The following is a 22,505-nucleotide window of genomic DNA, read 5'->3' as shown; positions in this document are numbered from 1 at the left end:
AGACTGTTGAGAGTCCCCTGGACTGCAAGGAGATCAAACCAGTCAATCCTAAAGGAAATCAACCCTGAATATTTACTGGAAGGACTGATGCTAAAGCTCGAATAGTTTAGCCACCTGATGTGAAGAGCCAACTCATTTGAAAAGACCCTGATGCTGGAAAAGATTGAGGGCAGGAGGAGAATGGGGTAATGAGATGAGATGGTTGGATGGCATCACCGACTCAATGGACATGAGTTTGAGCAAACGCTGGGAGATGGTGAAGGACAGGGAAGCCTGGCATCCTGCAGTCCATGGGGGTCGCAAAGAGTCGGACATGACTTAGTGACTAAACAATGAACAGCAAACAATAATCACACATAATCATATATAAAATGAGCACTTTATATATACAATATCTCATCAAACCCTCGTAAGAGCCCTGTGTAGCCATTAAAATCCCTATTTTGAAAATGAGGAAACTGAGGTTCACAGCGAGAGAGCCTTTTGACCAGGCCTTCATTTCAGGAAGAGACTTTGTTGCAGCTCCACAAATATGTGAGAAAGAAAAACGGCCCTTGGTAGCTGGCAGCTGACCTGACACTAATAATGGGATGTGGTATTTCTAGAAATTGTCCCAGAACTCACAGGTAGGTCATCGAACATAAACAATTTCATAGAACATCAACATCACACAAAATCTCTCTGTGACTGTGATGAACCAAGACAAAAACAAGATCACTCCATAATCATGTCTGAACACAGACAATTAGGAACAATGTCCATGCCACAGAAGACCAAACATCTCCCTTTCCTGTTCTTACCTTCTAGATAAGGTAGAAGTACTTCCATTTCCTGACAACACCCAATTCAAAGAAAATCTCCACTTCCTTGAAAGTAAAAGTGAAAGTGAAGTCGCTGAGTCGTGTCCGACTCTTAGCCACCCCATGGACTACAGCTCACCAGGCCCTCCGTCCATGGGATTTTCCAGGCAAGAGTACTGGAGTGGGGTGCCATTGCCTTCTCCGTTAACAGCGGCAAGGCATATTATATTTACTTGAAGCTGGTATACTTGGTGACAGCCTTAGTGCCCTCAGACACTGCGTGCTTGAACTCCTGCCCAAATCACATAAAACAAGCCCAAATTCTACAAGTCTTTTCTCACACTTTCTTACTGAAATGTTGTACCATTCCTATGGTGTGCACCTTCCCTTACTGAAGTTAGTCAACAAATCCAACTTTCTTCAGCCACAAGTGTGTTCCTGGTCTTTGGCTAAACTGCATTCACACATGCCAAACATGTTTCCACCTCAAGACCTTTGTGTGTGCTATGTGCTTAGTCCAGACTTTGCTTCCTCTGGCTCATCTTACCTGGGTCTGCTCAAATGTCACTTCTTCAAAGAGCCCTTCCATCCCATTTAAAATTGTCACTGTAGGGACTTCCCTGGTGGTCCAGTGGCTAAGACTCTGCACTCCCAATGTAAGGGGCCCTAGTTCGATCCCCAATCGGGGGAGAGCCCTCTCCATCCCATTTAAAAATGTCACTGTAGGGACTTCCCTGGCGGTCCAGTGGCTAAGACTCTGCACTCCCAATGTAGGGGGCCCAGGTTCGATCCCCAGTCAGGGAACTAGATCCCACATTGCTGCAATCAAGAGTTTGCATGCCTCAACTAAAGATCCAGCATGTCACAATGAAGACTGAAGATCCTGCATACTGCGACTAAAAATTCAGTGCAGCCAAATAAGTAGAAAAAAATGTTTTTTAAAGTCACTGTATTCGTTTACTAGAGCTGCTGTAACAAATGCCACAGACCGGATTACCTAAACAGCAGAAATTTGATTCTTTTCAGTTCTGGGGGCTAGAAGTCGAAGATCAAGGTGTTGGCAGAGTTGGTTTCACTCTGAGACTTCTCTCTTTGGCTTCCAGAGTTCAGTTCACTTCAGTCGCTCAGTTATGTTCGACTCTTTGTGACCCCATGGACTGCAGCACACCAGGCCTCCCTGACTATCACCAACTCCCAGAGTTTACCCAGACTCATGTCCATTGAGTCCGTGATGCCATCCAACCATCTCATCCTGTTATTCCCTTCTCCTTCCGCCTTCAATCCTTCCCAGCATCAGGGTCTTTTCCAATGAGTCAACTCTTCACATCAGGTGGCCAAAATATTGGAGTTTCAGCTTCAACATCAGTCCTTCCATTGAACACTCAGGACTGATCTCCTTTAGGATGGACTGGTTGAATCTCCTTGCAGTCCAAGGAATTCTCAAGAATCTTCTCCAACACCACAGTTCAAAAGCATCAATTCTACAGCGCTCAGCTTTCTTTATAGTCCAACTCTCACATCCATACATGACTACTGGAAAAACCATAGCCTTGACTAGACGAACATTTGTTGGCAAAGTAATGTCTCTGCTTTTCAATATGCTATCTAGGTTAGTCATAACTTTCCTGCCAAAGAGTAAGCATCTTTTAATTTCATGGCTGCAATCACCATCTGGAGTGATTTTGGAGCCCCAAAAAATGAAGTCTGCCATTGTTTCCGCATCTATTTGCCATGAAGTGATGGGACTGGATGCCATGATCTTCGTTTTCTGAATGTTGAGCTTTAAGCCAACTTTTTCACTCTCCTCTTTCACTTTCATCAAGAGGCTCTTTCGTTCTTCTTCACTTTCTGCCATAAGGGTGGTATCATCTGCATATCTGAGGTTATTGATATTTCTCCTGGAAATCTTGATTCCAGTTTGTGCTTCATCCAGCCCAGCATTTCTCATGATGTACTCTGCATATAAGTTAAATAAACAGGGTGACAATATATAGCCTTGATGTACTCCTTTTCCTATTTGGAACCAGTCTATTATTCCATGTCCAATTCTAACTGTTGCTTCCAGACCTGCATACACATTTCTCAAGAGGCAAGTCAGGTGGTCTTGTATTCTCATCTCTTTCAGAATTTTCCACAGTTTGTTGTGATCCACACAGTCAAAGGCTTTGGCATAGTCAATAAAGCAGAAATAGATGTTTTTCTGGAACTCTCTTGCTTTTTCCATGATCCAGCAGATGTTGGCAATTTGTTCTCTGGTTCCTCTGTCTTTTCTAAATGCACCTTGAACATCTGGAAGTTCACGGTTCACATATTGCTGAAGCCTGGCTTGGAGAATTTTGAGCATTACTTTACTAGCATGTGAGATGAGTGCAATTGTACAATAGTTTGAGCATTCTTTGGCATTGCCTTTCTTTGGGATTGGAATGAAAACTGGCCTTTTCCAGTCCTGTGACCACTGCTGAGTTTTCCAAATTTGCTGGCATATTGAGTGCAGCACTTTCACAGCATCATCTTTCAGGATTTGAAATAGCTCAACTGGAATTCCATCACCTCCACTAGCTTTGTTCATAGTGATGCTTTCTAAGGCCCACTTGACTTCACATTCCAGGATGTCTGGCTGTAGGTGAGGGATCACACCATCGTGATCATCTGGGTCATGAAGATTTTTTTTGGTACAGTTCTCTGTGTATTCTTGCCACCTCTTCTTAATATCTTCTGCTTCTGCTAGGTCCATACCATTTCTGTCCTTTATTGAGCCCATCTTTGCATGAAATGTTACCTTTGTATCTCCAATTTTCTTGAAGAGATCTCTAGTCTTTCCATTCTATTTCTTTGCACTGTTTTCCTCTATTTCTTTGCACTGATTACTGAGGAAGGCTTTCTTATCTCTCCTTGCTATTCTTTGGAATGCTGCTTTCAAATGGGTATATCTTTCCGTTTCTCCTTTGTTTTTCACTTTTCTTCTTTTCATTATTTGTAAGGCCTCCTCAGAGAGCCATTATGCTTTTTTGCATTTCTTTTTCTTGGGGATGGTCTTGATCCCTGTCTCCTGTACACTGTCATGAACCTCCATCCATAGTTCATCAGTCACTCTATCTATCAGATCTAGTCCCTTAAATCTACTTCCCACTTCCACTGTATAATTGTAAGGGATTTGATTTAGGTCATACCTGAATGGTCTAGTGGTTTTCCCTACTTTCTTCAGTTTAAGTCTGAATTTGGCAATAAGGAGTTCATGATCTGAGCAAGATACACACAAGAACTATACAAAAAAGATCTTCACAAAAGATCTACAAAAAAGATGATCCAACATCCGCTGGATCATCAAAAAAGCAAGAGAGTTCCAGAAAAACATCTATTTCTGCTTTATTGACTATGACAAAGCCTTTGACTGTGTGGATCACAATAAACTGTGGAAAATCACCAGACCACCTGACCTGCCTCTTGAGAAACCTGTATGCAGGTCAGGAAGCAACAGTTAGAACTGGACATGGAACAACAGACTGGTTCCAAATAGGGAAAGGAGCACGTCAAGGTTGTATATTGTTACCCTGCTTATTTAACTTGTATGCAGAGTACATCATGAGAAGCACTGGGCTGAAAGAAGCACAAGCTGGAATCAAGATTTCCAGGAGAAATATCAATAACCTCAGATATGCAGATGATACCACCCTTACGGCAGAAAGTGAAGAACTAAAGAGCCTCTTGATGAAAGTGAAAGAGGAGAGCGAAGAAGTTGGCTTAAAGCTCAACATTCAGAAAACGAAGATCATGGCATCCGGTCCCATCACTTCATGGCAAATAGATGGGGAAACAATGGAATCAGTGGCTGACTTTATTTTGGGGGGCTCCAAAATCATTCCAGATGGTGATTGCAGCCATGAAATTAAAAGATGCTTACTCTTTGGCAGGAAAGTTATGACCAACCTAGACAGCATATTAAAAAGCAGAGACATTACTTTGTCAACAAAAGTCCGTCTAGTCAAGGCTATGGTTTATCCAGTAGTCATGTGAGAGTTGGACTGTAAAGAAAGCTGAGTGCTGAAGAACTAATACTTTTGAACTGTGGTGTTGGAGAAGACTCTTGAGAGTCCATTGGACTGCAAGGAGATCCAACCAGTCCATCCTAAGGGAAATCAGTCCTGGGTATTCATGGAAAGACTGATGTTGAAGCTGATACTCTAATATTTTGGCCATCTGATGTGAAGAGCTGACCCATTTGAAAAGACCCTGATGTTGGGAAAGATTGAAGGTGGGAGGAGAAAGGGACAACAGAGGATGAGATGGTTGGATGGCATCACCGACTCAATGGACATGAGTTTGGGTAGACTGTGGGAGTTGGTGACGGACAGGGAGTCCTGGTGTGCTGTGGTTCATGGCATCGCAAGGAGTCGGACACGACTGAGCCAGTGAACTGAACTGATCTGAGCCGTAGTCAGCTCCCGGTCTTGGTTTTGCTGACTGAATAGAGCTTCTCCATCTTTGACTGCAAAGAATATGATCAATCTGATTTTGGCATTGACCATCTGGTGATGTCCACATGTAGAGTTTTCTCTTGTGTTGTTGGACGAGGGTGTTTGCTATGATTAGTGCATTCTCTTGGCAAAATTCTATGAGCCTTTGCCTTGCTGTACTCCAAGGCCAAATTTGCCTGTTACTCCAGGTGTTTCTTGACTTCCTACTTTTGCATTCCAGTCCCCTATAATGAAAAGGACATCTTTTTTGGGTGTTAGTTCTAAAAGGTCTTGTAGGTCTTCATAGAATCATTCAACTTCAGCTTCTTCAGCATTACTGGTTAGGTCATAGACTTGGATTACCATGATACTGAATGGTTTGCCTTGGAAATGAACAGAGATCATTCTGTTGTTTTTGAGATTGCACCCAAGTACTGCATTTCAGACTCTTGTTGACTATGATGGCTACTCCATTTCTTCTAAGGGACTCTTGCCCACATTAGTAGATATGATGGTCATCTGAGTTAAATTCAACCATTCCAGTCCAGTTTAGTTCGCTGATTCCTTAAATGTCGACGTTCACTCTTGCCGTCTCCTGTTTGATCACTTTCAGTTTGCCTTGATTCATGGACGTAACATTCCAGGTTCCTATGCAATATTGCTCTTTATAGCATCAGACCTTGCTTCCATCACCAGTCACATCCACAACTGGGTGTTATTTTTGCTTTGGCTCTGTCTCTTCATTCTTTCTGGAGTTATTTCTCCACTGATCTCCATCCAGTAGCATGTTGGGCACCTACCGACCTGGGGAGTTTATCTTTCAGTGTCATATCTTTTTCCCTTTTCATACTGTTCATGGGGTTCTCAAGGCAAGAATACTGAAGTGGTTTACCATTTTCTTCTCCAGTGGGCCACATTTTGTCAGAACTCTCCATCATGACCCGTCCGTCTTGGGTGGCCCTACATGCACGGCTCATAGTTTCATTGAGTTAGACAAGGCTGTGGTCCATGTGATTAGATTGGTTAGTCTTCTGTGATTGTGGTTTCTGTCTGTCTGCCTCTGATGCCCTTACTCAGCACCTACTGTCTTACTAGGGTTTCTCTGATCTTGGACGTGCTGCTCCAGTGCCGCACAGCCACCACTCGCTGCTCCAGCACCCTCTTTCTTACTCTGTCCTCACATGATCCTCCTTCCATCTGTGTTGTTTGTGTCTTAATCTTCTCTTCTTATAAGATGTGCGTGTGTGCATGCATACTAAGCTGCTTCAGTCCTGTCCAACTCTTTGCAACCGTGTGGACTGTTGCCCGCTAGGCTCCTCTGTCTTTGGGATTCTCCAGGCAAGAATACTGGAGTGAATTGCCATGCCCTCCTCCAGGGGATCTTCCAGACCCAGGGATTGAACCTGCATCTCTTTCCTCTCCTACCTTGGCAGGAAAGTTCTTTCCCACTAGCGCCACTGGGGAACCACCTTCTTAAAATGACACTATGCATACTGGATTAAGGCCCACCCTAACAACTGCATTTAAACCTAATTACCTTGGAATTCCCTGGTGAAATCAAATCCCTGGGGACTTCCCTGGTGGTCCAGTGGTTAAGAATCCACCTACCAGTGCAGGGAACACGGGTTTGATTTCTGGTCTGGGAAGATTCCTTCCACATGTCCCAGGACACCTAAGCCAGCCTGTGTACCACCGCTACTGAGGCTGTACTCTGGAGCCCTTGAACCACAGCTACTAAGCCCATGCTCTGCAGCTACTGAAACCAGGGCACCCTAGTGTCTGTGCCCTGAACAAGAGAAGCCACCATAATGGGAAGCCCACGCACCGCAACTGGAGAGGAGAACCCGCTTACCACAACTAGAGAAAGCCTGGGTGCAGCAACCAAGACCCAGCACAGCCAATCAATAAATAAATTGTTGCTAAATAAATAAACCTAATTACCTCTTTAAAGGTTCTATCTCCAAATGAGACACATTCTAAGGTATTGGGGTTAGGGATTCCAAATATGAATTGGGGAGGACACGATTCCACTCATGAAACTCTCTCTCTGTCCTTCTCCCTACTTTGTTTTCCTTCAAAGCACTTACCATGACCTGATGTTGTATTAGTCATTTACTTGTTACCATCTATTTTTCCCCAAGGTAAAGATAATATAGCTCAGCAAATATTCCACATGGTCCCCTACACTTCTCAGCCCCTCTACAGTTAGGTGGAGCTCTATGATTCATTCTTAATGGCCTGCAGACAGAAGTAATGTAGATCCCTCCTGCTGCTGCTAAGTCACTTCAGTCGTGTCCGACTCTGTGCGACCCCATAGATGGCAGCCCAATAGGTTCCCCTGTCCCTGGGATTCTCCAGGCAAGAACACTGGAGTGGGTTGCCATTTCCTTCTCCAATGCATGAAAGTAAAACGTGAAAGTGAAGTCGCTCAGTCGAGTCCAACTCTTTGCGACCCCATGGACTGCAGCCTACCAGGCTCCTCCACCCATGGGATTTTCCAGGCAAGAGTACTGGAGTGGGGTGCCATTGCCTTCTCCAGATCCCTCCTAGGTCAGTGTTTAAGTGCCAGTGTGTAACTCACTTTCCTCACTTCTCATTCCATAGCAGCTAATGATGCTGCAGATGGTGCAGCCTCCATTTGCCATGGTATTTGAAACAACTGTGTGGAGTAGAATTCTCCACCAACCCACACTGGACATATAGGATGAGCGGAAAAAAAAAAAATGTGTTAAGCTACTGAGATTCCAGAATTCTTCTGTTACACAGCATATCTGAACTTATCCCAGTTAATACCTTCTTCACTAGAATGTAAGCTCCAAGAGGCCAAGGACTTAGCCTGAATCCTTAGTGCCTGGTGCAAGATGAGTAAGCAATACTTATTTATGGAATAAATGGATATGCCAGGCACAAGAAAGTGAAGTTGCTGAGCATGGATTGTTCTAATGAAAGATGAATCAAGAAATGAAAAGCTGATCCCAGAGCCTGGGACTGAAACCACTTGGCCACACTCCCATTAATTAACCACCATCTAAGTAATCCAAACCCAGCTGTTCCAAGAATTTGACATCAATAATCTCTTGAAAGCTTTATAACAAGCACAATTTGTGATGGAAAATTCTAAAGATTATACTTTGCCAGTCCTGGAGAACAAATTCTTATAGTCTTAAGCCGATCATAGGAATTTTCTTTCCTTTCAGAGACAGATTTGGATCTGCACATGGGACCTGATTCTAGCCATCAGAACTTGAGGAGAGATCTGATGGGAGGATTTGGGGAATGGCATTAACTTTATGAAATGAAAAGACTGTTGCTCCCTGGAAGGAAATCTATGACAAACCTAGACAGCATATTAGAAAGTGGATACATCACTTTGCCAACAAAGGTCCATCTAGTCAAAGCTAGGGTTTTTCCAGTAGTCATGTATGGATGTGAGAGTTGGAGTACAAAGAAAGCTGAGTGCCAAATAATTGATGCTGTTGAACTGTGGTGTTGGAGAAGACTCTTGAGTGTCCCTTAGACTGCAAGGAGATCAAACCAGTTAATCATAAAGAAATCAACCCTGAATATTCATTGGAAGGACTGATGCTGAAGCTCCAATAGTTTGGCCACCTGATGCAAAGAGCCAACTCATTGGAAAAGACCTTGATGCTGGGAAAGATTGAGGGCAGGAGGAGATGGGGATGACAGAAGATGAGATGGTTGGATAGCATCACCAACTCAATGGACATGAGTTTGAACAAACTCCAGGAGATAGTGAAGAACAGGGATGCCTGGTATGCTGCAATTTATGGGGTCACAAAGAGCTGGACACGACTTCATGACTGAACAACAACAACAATATTAACTTTATGATTGGCGATCCACTCCAGTATTCTTGCCTGGAGAATCCCATGGACAGAAGAGCCTGGCAGGCTACAGTCCCTAGGGTCACAAAGAGTCAGACACGACTGAAGCAGCTTAGCACAGCATAGCACATAAAAGTACACTCCTTGTAGTAGATATTGCTGATGACCATTTACTAAATGTTTCCTGGACATAGCAGAATTTCGTTTCCTGTGTTGGGAAATGCTAGTGCCAGGTAATCATTTCTGGCCAATGGTCTGTGAGCGAATGACATGTGTCACTGAAGGCTAGAGCATTTAATTATGAATATGAAATAGTACAGAGCTATCTTTCTTCCTCCTCTGGCATAAAACTAGAAATGTTTGCAATGGCTGTTGCTCAATAATCTTGTGTGCCTGAGTGATTATAATGTCAACTCACAAGGGACATAGAGCACGAATGAGAAGTAAACTTGTGTGATTGTAAGTCATTGAGATTTCGGTGAAGTTTATTATAATAGCAAATAGCCGATCTGGAATGATAACAGAAATTAGAATCAAGAGTGGGGTGCTGATGTAATAAAAAATAAAAACACATGTCATTGGCTTAGATACTAAGCAAAGGGAACAAGAAAGCTTATTTGAAACCAGAAGGATGGAGAGATACTTTGGGAAGCAGATAACATACTTATTGATAACATGCAGCTTTAGAGGAAGCAGTTGAAATGCAGGACACTAGGAGTGAATGTTGACCAAAGTTCGCCCCATATTGGGAAGACCTTTGAGAGGCAAAGTCCAATTAGAACCTGGCTTTTGGCAAAGATAAAATCAAGGATTAGTACCAATTAAATCATTATTAACCATTGTTGTGTTGGGCTTCCCTCATAGCTCAGTTGATAAAGAATCTGCCTGCAATGCAGGAGACCCTGGTTCAATTCCTGGGTCAGGAAGATCCCCTGGAGAAGGGATAGGCTCCAGTATTTTAGGGCTTCTCTGGTGGCTCAGCTGGTAAAGAATCCACCTGCAATGTGGGAGACCTGGGTTCAATTCCTAGGTTAGGAAGATCCCCTGGAGAAGGGAAAGACTACCCACTCCAGTATTCTGGCCTGGAGAATTCCATGGACTGTATAGTCCATGGGGTCGCAAAGAGTTGGACACAACTGAGTAACTTTCGCTTTCACTTTTCACTTTCAACCATTGTTAATATCTGTAAATAAATTAAGTGCTCCCAGGAAACATGTAAGATAGTCTGAGATAGGCAAAATGGGTTAGAATCTGGCTTCCGCTGGATGCCTGATAGAGTCTAAGGTATATGTAGTGAGAGAGAGATGAGGAACATCTTGAACAGAACACATGGAGTTGACTGGAGGCTTATAAGAATTCTTAGGTCCCACACTTTGGGACACAGGAAATAGGCTGAGAAACTCATGTGCCAAGGAGGGTAAGTCTCCCAGCGCCACTTGAGATGTACCCGAGGAGGATAATGGAAAAGGGGATGACTCCTGGACAGTGAAGACATAAGCCACAGTGAACAAAGATTTGGGAAGTTCCCCACCCTCAAGGAGCTGTGGGTGCATGCTCAGTCACTTCAGTCATGTCCAGCTCTTTGCAACCCCTTGGACTGTAGCCCACCAGGCTCCTCTGTCCATGGGATTCTTCAGGCAACAATACTGGAATGGGTTGCCATGGCCTCCTTCAGGGGATCTTCCTCACCCAGGGATCAAACCCACGTCTCCTGCATTTCAGGCAGATTCTTTACTGCTGAGCCGTCAGGGAAGCCCCTCAAGGAACTGATTTGGTGCTAATTAAGGAACCCTCCCAATTTACAAAATAGGAAAGCAGTGACTTCTCAATTATGCATTTTGACCCATTCCATCATTGTATATTGAGTGAGTAGGTGAAGGATAAATAATTTGACTTTTTAGTTCACTTGTTCTGACATAGGTTCACTCATGTTCCCTGCCCAGCTCTTGCGGCCATTTGAGTTTTTGACTCTAAGGTATTATTTGATGACGTGAACTAAATTGTAGTCCTGGAAGTGCAGTGGCTCAGGGTCCATTCCACTACCCAGGGATGACACCTGTGTTCTGTGGGTGACTTCACAATGCCCCCGCGGTTCCCAGCTTCCTTCTGTAGTCTGTATGTAGGTAGCCATGCTGACTATCTTGTGGATGCTTAGCCTTTTCCTCCCTGCTTCGTGTGCCCAGATATTAGTCACCTGTGCCTATAAGAGTCTCTGCCAGCAGGCCCTGCTCTCGGGCAATGATGTTGTCCTGCAATGTGACCATCTCCAGGCATACTGGTACTTTTCTTCCTTTCAGGGGGAAGCTCCCTTTTTGGTCTCCTCACTGCCTAACATAAAGAAACTGCCTGGGGGCAGCCTCCAACTGAACAAACCTCAGCCCTCCCAGACAGGCCTCTATCGCTGTGAGGACAACAACACAGCCCTTGTGGTAGAATATGAGATAGACTTCCAAGATGTCACCATGCTACATATTACCCACAAAGGACTAGGCCAAAACCCTCTGCAGAATCAGAGCCTGAGTCTGGGTAGAGAGGAGATCATCTTCACCCACTGGGAGCCCTGGCAGGACTGTAACCGCTGTGGGGTGCCAGGTGAACGCAAACGCCTGGGGTACTGCTACATCCAAGAGTCCCTGGAAAACCCAGTGCCCTGCTGGCTCTATCTGGGAGATGAGAAGCTGTGGTCCAGCCGCTTGCAGCCTGAGATGCAGGTGGAAGCCTGCCTTGTACCTTGCAACCATAGCAAGGAGATCATCCAGCCATTCTTCACCTTTGACATTTCCAAGCTGGGCCAGTCAACCAGCAACATGCAGCTCACCTGCCCCTTGGCCTCCATCTACAGGTGACTGGACCCGGGCATTAGCCCTGCCTTTGAGCCTCACCCAGGCCTTGTTTCCTGTGTTCACCTGGGCCAGGGGTTACATTCCAATAGAAAAGCAGGGTCTGTCTTCCAGCCCATAAGCCTTCAAGGTCAATCTGTGCGGGAAAGAATCTCTTCACTGGCTGTTCAGATGTTCATTCAGCAAGAATCCCCAACTGTGGCTTCTGAGCCACATCCTAGGCAGGTGATGTTGGGGACACAGTGGTGACCAACAAAGACCTAATCCCTGCCCTCATAGGCACCTGTTATTCATAGGTATACCAAATACAAAGCCTAGAAACCAACACATTCTGGCCCATGCTCATGCCAACATAGACTTTACTGTGATTTCTATCTCCTCACTAGACTCTGACTGATACAATTTATCTATCCATCCTCACACCAATGCTACAGTAACTTAATTATTATACCTTTATAATAAGCCAAGATATTGGTAGTATAGATTTTTCAGCTTTGTTCTTCAAGATTGTCTTGGTTATTCTTTACTTTTTATAAAAAAAAAATTGAAATCAGCTTGTAGTTTCCATCTGAAAGAAGTCTTGTTTTTTTTTTAATTGGCACATAATTGAATCTAAAGATAGAATCAATATATTATAATATTTAATCTTCCAATCCATGAACATTGTAAACACTTTCATTTCTTGGCTTTCTTTTATTTCTCCCAATAATGAGTAGTTATTAATGTAGGGGTTTTACATATATTTTATTAAATCTGTTCCTTGTATTTGATTTGTTCATGCAAGTTGCATCTTTTAAATTTCATTTTCTAATTGCTTGTTGTATATAAAAATATATTTGGTATTTATATACAGCATTGTTCGGTTAGTTTTCTGTGATTGTGGTTTTCATTCTGTCTGCCCTCTGATGGATGAGGATAAGAGGCTTGTGAAAGCTTCCTGAGTGAAAGTCGCTCAGTCCTGTCTAACTCTTTTCGACCCCATGGGATGGGAGGGACTGGCTGTAGGTAAAACTGGGTGTTGCTCTGGTGGGCAGGACCATGCTCAGTAAATATTTAATCCAATTTTCTGCTGATGGGTGGGACTGTGTTCCTTTCTCTGGCCAGACTATGGTAGGGGTGATGGCAGTAATAGCTACCTTCTTCAAAAGGATTTATGCCAGCATGCCAGAGCTCCCATGTCTGCTGCAGCCAGAGCCCCTGTCCCCGCAGCAGGTCACTGCTGACCCGTGCCTCAGCAAGAAACACTCACTCAATGGCAGGTCTGGCTCAGTCTCTTGTGGGGGTCACTGCTCCTTTCTCTTGGTCCTGCTATGCATGAGGTTTTGTTTGTCTAACTCAATGAAACTATGAGCCATGCCATATAGGGCCACCCAAGGTGGGTGGGTCATGGTGGAGAGTTCTGACAAAATGTGGTCCATTGGAGAAGGGAATGGCAAACCACTTCAGCATTCTTGCCTTGAGGACCCACGAACACTATGATAAGGCAAAAAGATATGACACTAAAAGATGAACTCTCCAGGTCAGTAGGTGCCCAATATACTAATGGAAAAGAGTGGAGAAATAGCTCCAGAAGGAATGAAGGGGCTGAGCCAAAGCAGGAACAATGCCTAGTTGTGGATGTGTCTAGTGGTGAAAAGTAAAATCTGATGCTGTAAAAACAATATTGCATAGGAACCTGGAATGTTAAGTCCGAACCAAGGTAAATTAGAAGTGGTCAAACAGGAGATGGCAAGAGTGAACACTGATATTTTAGAAATCAGTGAACTAAAATGGACTGGAATGGGTGAATTTAATTCAGATGACCATTATATCTACTACTGTGAGCAAGAATTCCTTAGAAGAAATGGAGTAACCCTCATAGCCAACGAAAGAGTCCAAAATGCAGTACTTGGATGCAATCTCAAAAATGACAGAATTATCTCTGTTTCCAAGGCAAACCATTCAATATTACAGTAATCCAAGTCTATGCCCCAACCACTAATGCCAAAGAAGCTGAAGTTGAATGGTTCTATAAAGACCTACAAGACCTCCTAGAACTAGTACCCAAAAAAGATGTCCTTTTCATCATAAGGACTGGAATGCAAAAGTAGGAAGTCAAGAGATACCTGGAGTGATAGGCAAGTTTGGCCTTGGAGTACAAAATGAAGCAGGGCAAAGGCTAACAGAGTTTTGCCAAGAGAACGCTTTGGTCATAGCAAACACCCTCTTCCAATAACACAAGAGACAACTCTACACATGGACATCACCAGATGGTCAATACTGAAATCAGATTGATTATATTCTTTTCAATCAAAGATAGAGAACCTGTATACAGTCAGAAAAACCAAGACTGGGAGCTGACTGTGGCTCAGATCATGAACTCCTTATTGCAAAATTCAGACTTAAATTGAAGAAAGTAGGGAAAATCACTAGGCCATTAAGATATGACCTAAATCAAGTCCCTTATGATTATACAGTGGAAGTAACAAATAGATTCAAGGGATTAGATCTGATAGACAGAGTGCCTAAAGAACTGTGGACGGAAGTTTGTCACATTGTACAGGAGACAGTGATCCAAACCATCCCCAAGAAAAAGAAACTCAAAAAGGCAAAATGGTTGTCTGAGGAGGCCTTACAAATAGATGAGAAAAGAAAAGAAGCAAAAGACAAAGGAGAAAAGGAAAGACATATCCATCTGGATGCAGACTTCCAAAGAACAGCAAGGAGAGATAAGAAAGGCTTCCTAAAGGAACAATGCAAAGAAATAGAGGAAAACAGTAGGATGGGAAAGACTAGAGATCTCTTCAAGAAAATTAGAGACACCAAGGGAACATTTCATGCAAAGATGGGTCCAATAAAGGACAGAAATGGTATGGACCTAACAGAAGCAGAAGATATTAAGAAGAGGTGGCAAGAATACACAGAAGAACTATACTAAAGAGAACTTAATGGCCCAGATAACCATGATGGTGTGATCACTCACCTAGAGCCAGACATCCTGGAATGCAAAGTCAAGTGGGCCTTAGGAAGCATCATTATGAACAAAACTAGTGGAGGTGATGGAATTCTAGTTAAGCTACTTCAAATCCTAAAAGATGATGCTGTGAAAGTGCTGCACTCAGTATGCCAGCAAATATGGAAAACTTGGCAGTGGTCACAGGGCTGGAAAAGGCCAGTTTTCATTCCAATCCCAAAGAAGGGCAATGCCAAAGAATGTTCAAACTACCACACAATTGCATTCATCTCACACGCTAGCAAAGTAATGTTCAAAATTCTCCAAACCAGGTTTCAACAGTATGTGAACTGAGAACTGCCAGATGTACAAGCTGGATTTAGAAAAGGCAGAGGAACCAGAGATCAAATTGCCAAAATCCATTGGCTCAAATAAAAAGCAAGAGAATTCCAGCAAAACATCTACTTCTGCTTCATTGACTACACTAAAGCCTTTGCTGTGTGGACCACAATAAACTGTAGAAAATTCTTAAAGAAATGAGATACCAGACCACTTTAGCTGCCTCCTGAGAAACCTATATGCAGATCAAGAAGCAACAGATAGAACCAGACATGGAACAATGGACTGGTTCCAAACTGGGAAAGGAGTACATCAAGGCTGTATATTGTCACCCTGTTTATTTAACTTATATGCAGAGTGCATCATGCGAAATGCTAGGCTGGATAAAGCACAAGCTGGAATCAAGATTGCCGGGAGAAATATCAATAACCTCAGATGTGCAGATGACACCACCCTTATGACAGAAAGTGAAAAGGAACTAAAAAGCCACTTGATGAAAGTGAAAGAGTAGAGTGAAAAAGCTGGCTTAAAACTCAACATTCAAAAAACTAAGATCATGGCATCCAGTTCAATCATTTCATGGCAAATAGATGGGAAAACAATGGAAACAGTGAAAGGCTTTATTTTCACGGGCTCCAAACTCACTGCAGATGGTGACTGCAGCCATGAAATTAAAAGATGCTTGCTCCTTGAAAGAAAAGCTATGACCAACCTAGACAGCATATTAAAAAGCAGAGACATTACTTTGCCAACGAAGATTCTTCTAGTCAAAGATATGGTTTTTCCAGTAGTCAGGTATGGATGTGACAGTTGGACCGTAAGGAAGGCTGAGCACCAAAGAATTGATGCTTTTGAGCTGTGGTGTTGGAGAATACTCTCAAGAATCCCTTGGACTGCAAGGAAATCAATCCTGAATATTCATTGGAAGGACTGATGCTGACGCTGAAGCTCCAATACTTCAGCCACCTGATGCGAAGAGCTGACTCATTAGAAAAGACCCTGATGCTGGGAAAGATTGAAGTCAGGAGAAGGGGACAACCAGAGGACAAGATATTTGGAGGGTATCACTGACTCGATGGACATGAGTTTGAGCAAGCTCCAGGAGTTGGTGATGGACAGGTAAGCCTAGCATGCTGTTGTCCATGGGGTTGCACAGAGTCGGACATGACTGAGCAACTGAACTGGACTGATCATCATCATTCAAGGATTCTACACTGGTGAATTCACCTACTCACTAGAATTTATTTGTAACCCCCAAGTTGGTACCCACAGTCATATTCGTTTGCAGACATGCACAGAGTGGCAAGAAAATTGAGTCACCCAACAATGCACATTCCCAGCCAAGGCCACACAAGGTGACACTCTGCCTTCTGGTTTCAGCTCCCATACTGTGTTAGCAAGCATGGTCCTCTTCATGGTCTATTTAGTGCCATGCTTTTGACATTTTTGTGTTTCTATTGGTGATTTTGATTTTCACTATTTATTTATTTTTGGCTGAGGAGTTTAGGAAAGAATCTGGGAAAGGGGCTACCAAGAAAAAAATATATTTGTTTAAAATGAGTTGAGTCTCGCAGACCTCCCACAGGTCCTCTGTGGGAGGACCAGCATGTGCAAAGATTCTAAGGCATGAGCTCTTTGCTTGCCTGATATATTCAGGGCACAGTCAGGAGGCCGGCATGGCCGGAGCAGTTGGGTGGGGAAGGGTAGGAGGTCAGAAGGGAACCAGAGAGGATTTAGTCACCTCTCCGTTCTCAGCACTCGCAAGTGTGCCCAGAACGTGGTAGCATGCCTGTGTGCTTAGCTGCTCAGTCACGTCCGACTCTTTGCAACCCCATGGACTGTAGCCTGCCAGGCTCCTCTGTCCATGAGATTTTCCAGGCTAGAATACTGGAGTGGGTTGCCATTCCCTTCTCCAGGGGATCTTCCCAACCCAGAGACTGAACCCAGGTCTCTTGCATTACAGGCGAATTCTTTACCGCCTGAGCCACCAGGGAGGTCCCTGAAAAATGTGTTGAACGCTCACATGTGTCACTTTAACACCAAAATAGAGAGGTGATAGAGAAAATCCTGAATAGACAAGTTGTGTCCTTCTACCCCAGCAGAGTGGAAGGCTTGGGAGAGAAATGAAATAAGATTGCTAACTTGTCACAGGACAGATGTGGGAATTGTGACCTCACATCCCATGGAGGAGGACTACAGTTCTTCCTGCTATCAGGGCTGAGGCCTGAGGTTCATGGATGACCTCACAAAGTCCAGGGTGGGGCCCAGCCCACTTTCACAGTCGCAGTCCACCATGCTGACCACCCTGTGGCTGTTGCTCTGCTTTGCTCTCCCGGTTCACGAGTCGCCCTTTCCTATCAGCTGTCCTAATCACAAGCATTGTCAACTGGCCCTGCTCTCAAACAATGATATCATCCTGCACTGCAATGCCCCTGGGGCACAGTGGCAATTCTTGACGCCACTCAAGACCACCTGGGCCAGCAATTCCACTACTAATCTCAACATGGTAACAATGCTCAATGGCAACCTTCTCATTAAAAATCCACTACCCTCCCATACAGGCATTTATAACTGCAACGACAAGGATGGCAAGAAATTGATGCGGTATGAAATTGACTTCCAAGATGTCGTCACCCTACATATTACACACAAAGATCTGGACCAAAAGCCCTTGCAGAATGAGAGCCTGAGTCTGAGTAGCAAGCAGTTCGTCTTCACCCACTGGGAGCCCTGGCAAGACTGTAACCGCTGCGGGGAGCCAGGTGAACGCAAACGCCTGGGGTACTGCTACATCCAAGAGTCCCTGGAAAACCCAATGCCCTGCTGGCTCTATCTGGGAGATGAGAAGCTGTGGTCCAGCCGCTTGAGGCCTGAGATGCAGGTGGAGACCTGCCACATCCCGTGTACACTCATAGATGCGAAATATGTCATTTTTGACAACTTCCAGCTTAGAAACAAAGTGGGATCTGCGTGGCTCACCTGCCCCTTAGGATCTATCTACAGGTGATGGAATCGAGTACCAGCCCTGCCCTTGACCCCTTGCCAGGCTCTCCCCATCTGGGAGCCTTTGTGGTTAACCTGTGCAGAGAGGGAGGGATTCTGTGTTGCTAATCAGTACCTCAGTCTCTCTCCTTGGGCTTCTTTGGATATCCCTCTTGGTGTCCACTGAGCCACACACAGGTAGAACAAGGACAGCTAGTACCCAGGAGCACTCGGCTGACCCTAGGCCCAGCCCTGCACTGGGTGGTGCTGTGGACGTGGTGGTCATCAGGTAGCTGCACATCTGGTCCTTAGGAAGCCCCTAGTCCAGGAGGGGAGACGGACCAGGGTGGTCAGGATTGGAATGTGAGAAGCTCAGGCAAGTGATGGAACTGTGAGGTAGGTAGCTCAGGAAGCTGTGAGACTCTTGAGTCCTCAAACTCATGTGGAATGATCATCAAGCCTGGGATGAGAGGATGGATGCCTATCATGACCTGTGTCCCTGGGAGCTCCCGTTCTTGTTCTATCTTCCTGTCTGGTGGTAGTGGTTGAGTCACTAAGTCGTGTTTGACTCTTTGCAACTCCATGGACTGTAGCCCACCCGGCTCCTCTGTTCATGGGATTTCCCAGGCAAGGATACTGGAGTGGGTTGCCATTCCTTCTTAAGGGTTCCTGCCTGGAGCCCCTGGAAAATCTTTCCCTCTTCACGTTTTCCCCCACTCACCTGCTTCCCTGGTGGCTCAGATGGTAAAATATCAGCATGCAATGCAGGAGACCTGGGTTTGGTCCCTGGGTGGGGAAGATACCCTGGAGAGGGGAATGGCTGTCACTACCCCAACAATAAGAGCTGCAACCACTCACAGGGCAGCACTTACCCTTTAGGCTGGTCCCTAGGCAAACACTCTTCTTAAACCACATCCTCTGCCATCCTTCTTCCCTCACCCAAGGAGCTGTGAACTCCAAGAAGGCTCATTCATAGATGAGGAATGCCTGGGGGAATCCTCAGCTCAGAGGAATGCCTGGGGGAATCCATGGTGAGAGGCGGCAGCACAGACCTTATGACAGATACTTGGCCATGGGGACCCCCTTTGCCCTTCTCCCCCACTGGCCAGTGGCAACCCTTTCCTTGCAAGTTGGGAGCCTGAGCAACCTCTTGAGGGCTCTGCAACTACCGGCTCTGGCTTCATTGCCTCCATCTGGTTTTCTTTCCCTTGGTCATCCCAGCTGTGACTTCTGTTGTTGTTATTGTTCAGTCACTAAGTTATGTCCCGCTCTTTGTGACCCCATGGACTGCAGCACCCCAGGTGTCCTGTCCTTCACCATCTGTCTTTCTCAAGCTCATGTTCATTGAGTTGGTGGTGCCATTCAACCACCTCATCCTCTGCCATCCCCTTCTCCTCCTGCCTTCAATCTTTCCCAGCATCGGAGTCTTTTCCAGTGAGTTGACTCTTTGAATCAGTTGGTCAAAGATCGGAGCTTCAGCTTCAGCATCAGTCTTTCCAATGAAGAATTATTCAGAGTTGATTTCTTTTAGGGTTGACTGGTTTGATCTCCTTGCTGTCCAAAGGACTCTCAAGCGTCTTCTCCAGAACCACAGTTCAAAAGCATCAGTTCTTCAGTGCTCAGCCTTATTTGCGGAGAAGACAATGGCACCCCCCCTCCAGTACTCTTGCCTGGAAAATCCCATGGATGGAGGAGCCTGGTGGGCTGCAGTCCATGGGGTCGCTAAGAGTCAGACACAACCGAGCGACTTCACTTTCACTTTTCACTTTCATACATTGGAGAAGGAAATGGCAACCCACTCCAGTGTTCTTGCCTGGAGAATCCCAGGGATGGGGGAACCTGGTGGGCTGCCCTCTATGGGGTCTCAGAGAGTCGGACACGACTGAAGCGACTTAGCAGCAGCGGCAGCAGCCTTATTTGTGGTCCAACTCTAACATCCCATACATGACTATTGGAAAAACCCTAGCTTTGACTATACAGACTTTTGTTGGCAAAGTCATGTCTCCTTTTTAATATTCTGTCTAGGTTTGTCATAGCTTTTCTTCCAAGGAGCAAGTGTCTTTCAATTTCATGGCTGCAGTCACCACCCTCAGTGATTTGGAGCTCAAGAAAATAAAATCTGTCACTGCTTCCATTTTTCCCCTTCTATTTGCCATGAAGCAATGGGACCAGATGCCATGATCTTAGTTTTTTTTAATGCTGAGTTTTATGCCAGCTTTTTCTTTCTCTTTTTCTTGCTCTCATATGTTTTTGTCTCCCTTTCTCCTTTCTTCCTCCTCCTCAAAGTATAAAAGTAACACCTGCTTCCTTAAAAAAAAAAAGCCCACAATTCAGAAATGTGAATGTGCATGTGACTCCTCCTTCCATCTAGAATCGCACACCTATTCCATGTCATTTGCCAAGTAAGGGGCACCTGAGTGCCCACCACAGGGAACTTGAAAAGAGAGGTCACTGAGGCTTCAAGAATTGCTATGTCTCCAGGGAGCTGAGGGGAAGGGCATTTCACGTGAGGTTACTATCTCGGCCTCTGCCACTTTACTGCTGTGTGACTTTAGCCTGTGGCCTCTCTGGGCCTCAGTTTCCCCATCTGTATAATATGGGTTGTATTCGTTTGCTACGACCACTGTAACAAAACACCACCAACCAGGTGGCTTCAACCAACAGGGAATTCTCTTCCAGTTCTGCAGACAGATCAAGGTGTCAACAGGGCCACGTACCCTCTGAGAGGCTGGATAGGCTCCTTCCTCGCCTCTTTCTGGCTTCTGGTGGTGGCCACAGTTCTTGGCCTGCCTTGACTTGTAACTGCATCCCTCCAGCCTCTGCCTCTGTCATCACCTGGCATTCTCCCCCTGTGTCTCATGTCTCTGCCTCTTCTCTTTTCTTACATGGATACAGGTTATATTGGTGGATTTAAGGCCCATCTGACTCCCACCCTGGTGGCTCACATGGCAGAGAATCTGCTTGCAATGCAGGAGATCTGGGTGGGGAAGATCCCCTGGAGAAGGAAATGGCTACCCACTCCAGTGGGGCCTGGAGAATTCCATGGACAGAGGCACCTGGCAGGCTACTGTCCAGGGAGTCGCAGAGTTGGACACGACTGAGCGACTTTGCCTTTCACAACTCCCATCTGACCTCATCTGAACTAATTACAATGGCAACAACTCTATTTTCATATAAGGTCACATTCTGAGTTTCCGGTTAGGACATGAATTTGGGAAGTACAGAGGTCTTGCAGGACCTGGCCTCAGGGTCATTGTGATTCCTAAGGGAGCAAATGCCAGTAAAGACATTTACGACAGGGTCCCACACACTAACAGGTGTTACTATTGCTTTTATAATCTTTCACCTTGTCATTATTGTCTGTTGCTTGTCCCTTTTGTTTCCCAGCCATGACGGGTGTGTTATATCCCTGATTTATGTGTTCACTGATCACGTTTTTCACTGAGCATTTATAAACCAAGCATCTAAACTCTAGGCACCAGAGAGGCAATGAAGAACATAACCAAAAAAGATACCTGCTCTCATGCAGCAATAAACCAATGATATGAATGAAACACACAGTCTTTTTTTTTTATTATTGGAGTATAATCGCTTTTACAATGTTGAGAACCCAGCATTTTAGTTGGCGATAAAGGGAGGTGAAAGTTTTAAATAAGGAGAGCAGAGAAAGCATTCCTGAGAAGATGCCATTCAGCCAAGGCTGAGAGGAGGTGAGAGAGTTCTGTGCATTGAGGGAGAGCATTCCAAGCTGAGTGCAAAGATCCGGGGCAGGACTGTGCCCAGCCGTCAGAGGAACCTCTAGGAGGTGTGGCTGGGGCAGAGTGAGTGAGGGAGAGCAGAGGAAATAGGGTCAGGCAGGTAAAGAGGTGCACACACAGTTAGGGAGTGTCTTGCTAATTCTTCCAAATGACCCTCTGAGGTCACTGCAATCATGACACTCTCAGGTTTCAGATGAAGAAACAGAGGCAGAGGCATTTGGTTAAGTGGTCCCGGGGAAGTAAGGGGCTGGGCTCTGAGAGCTCCCAGCCATCCTGCCCCCACCTTCCCTTTGTTCTTTGCTGCACAGCTCTCCTTGGAGGGGGATGCTCTGTTTGCTGTTCCCAGGGAGAAGGGCGCTGCCATCTCTACCTCCTTTCGGACATCGGTCTGCCCTCCCCCTCTCTGGGGTTTTGCAACTGAGTTTGTCCTCCTTCGCAGGCCCGTATTGTGGGAAGCCAACAACCTCTCCTTGACATGGAAGGACCAGCTCTCCGGCAAGAGCATCAGCACCATCATGGACTCCTCCAATGGCGGCAGCTGGCTGCAGGTCTTCC

General features: G+C 45.2%; 2 protein-coding genes across 2 annotated transcripts in view; both read left to right on the top strand.

Moving 5' to 3' along the window:
- The first annotated feature begins 11,228 nt into the window (after positions 1–11,228).
- Positions 11,229–11,945, top strand: LOC104995414 (protein FAM187B-like). The gene has a single exon (XM_010849291.1). It carries the CDS (start codon positions 11,229–11,231, stop codon positions 11,943–11,945), a length of 717 nt encoding a protein of 238 aa, XP_010847593.1.
- Positions 11,946–17,503: 5,558 nt separating this feature from the next.
- Positions 17,504–22,505, top strand: part of LOC104995413 (protein FAM187B-like) — a 5,356-nt gene continuing 354 nt past the window's right edge. Inside the window, exons 1-2 of the mRNA XM_010849290.1 lie at positions 17,504–18,213; positions 22,390–22,498. Of these exons, the coding sequence (XP_010847592.1) occupies positions 17,504–18,213; positions 22,390–22,498 (819 nt within the window). The remainder of the gene's footprint in view (positions 18,214–22,389; positions 22,499–22,505) is intronic.

Source organism: Bison bison, unplaced genomic scaffold (assembly GCF_000754665.1).
Source record: "Bison bison bison isolate TAMUID 2011002044 unplaced genomic scaffold, Bison_UMD1.0 scf7180017864280, whole genome shotgun sequence".
In the NCBI taxonomy this organism is placed as follows: domain Eukaryota; kingdom Metazoa; phylum Chordata; class Mammalia; order Artiodactyla; family Bovidae; genus Bison; species Bison bison.
Note: the sequence above shows the minus strand (reverse complement) of the source record. Positions and strands in the feature narration are given on the sequence as shown.

Bases quoted from the DNA above. Each gene is read 5' to 3' on its own strand.
- LOC104995414 (XM_010849291.1), top strand. From the start codon at position 11,229: ATGCTGACTATCTTGTGGATGCTTAGCCTTTTCCTCCCTGCTTCGTGT.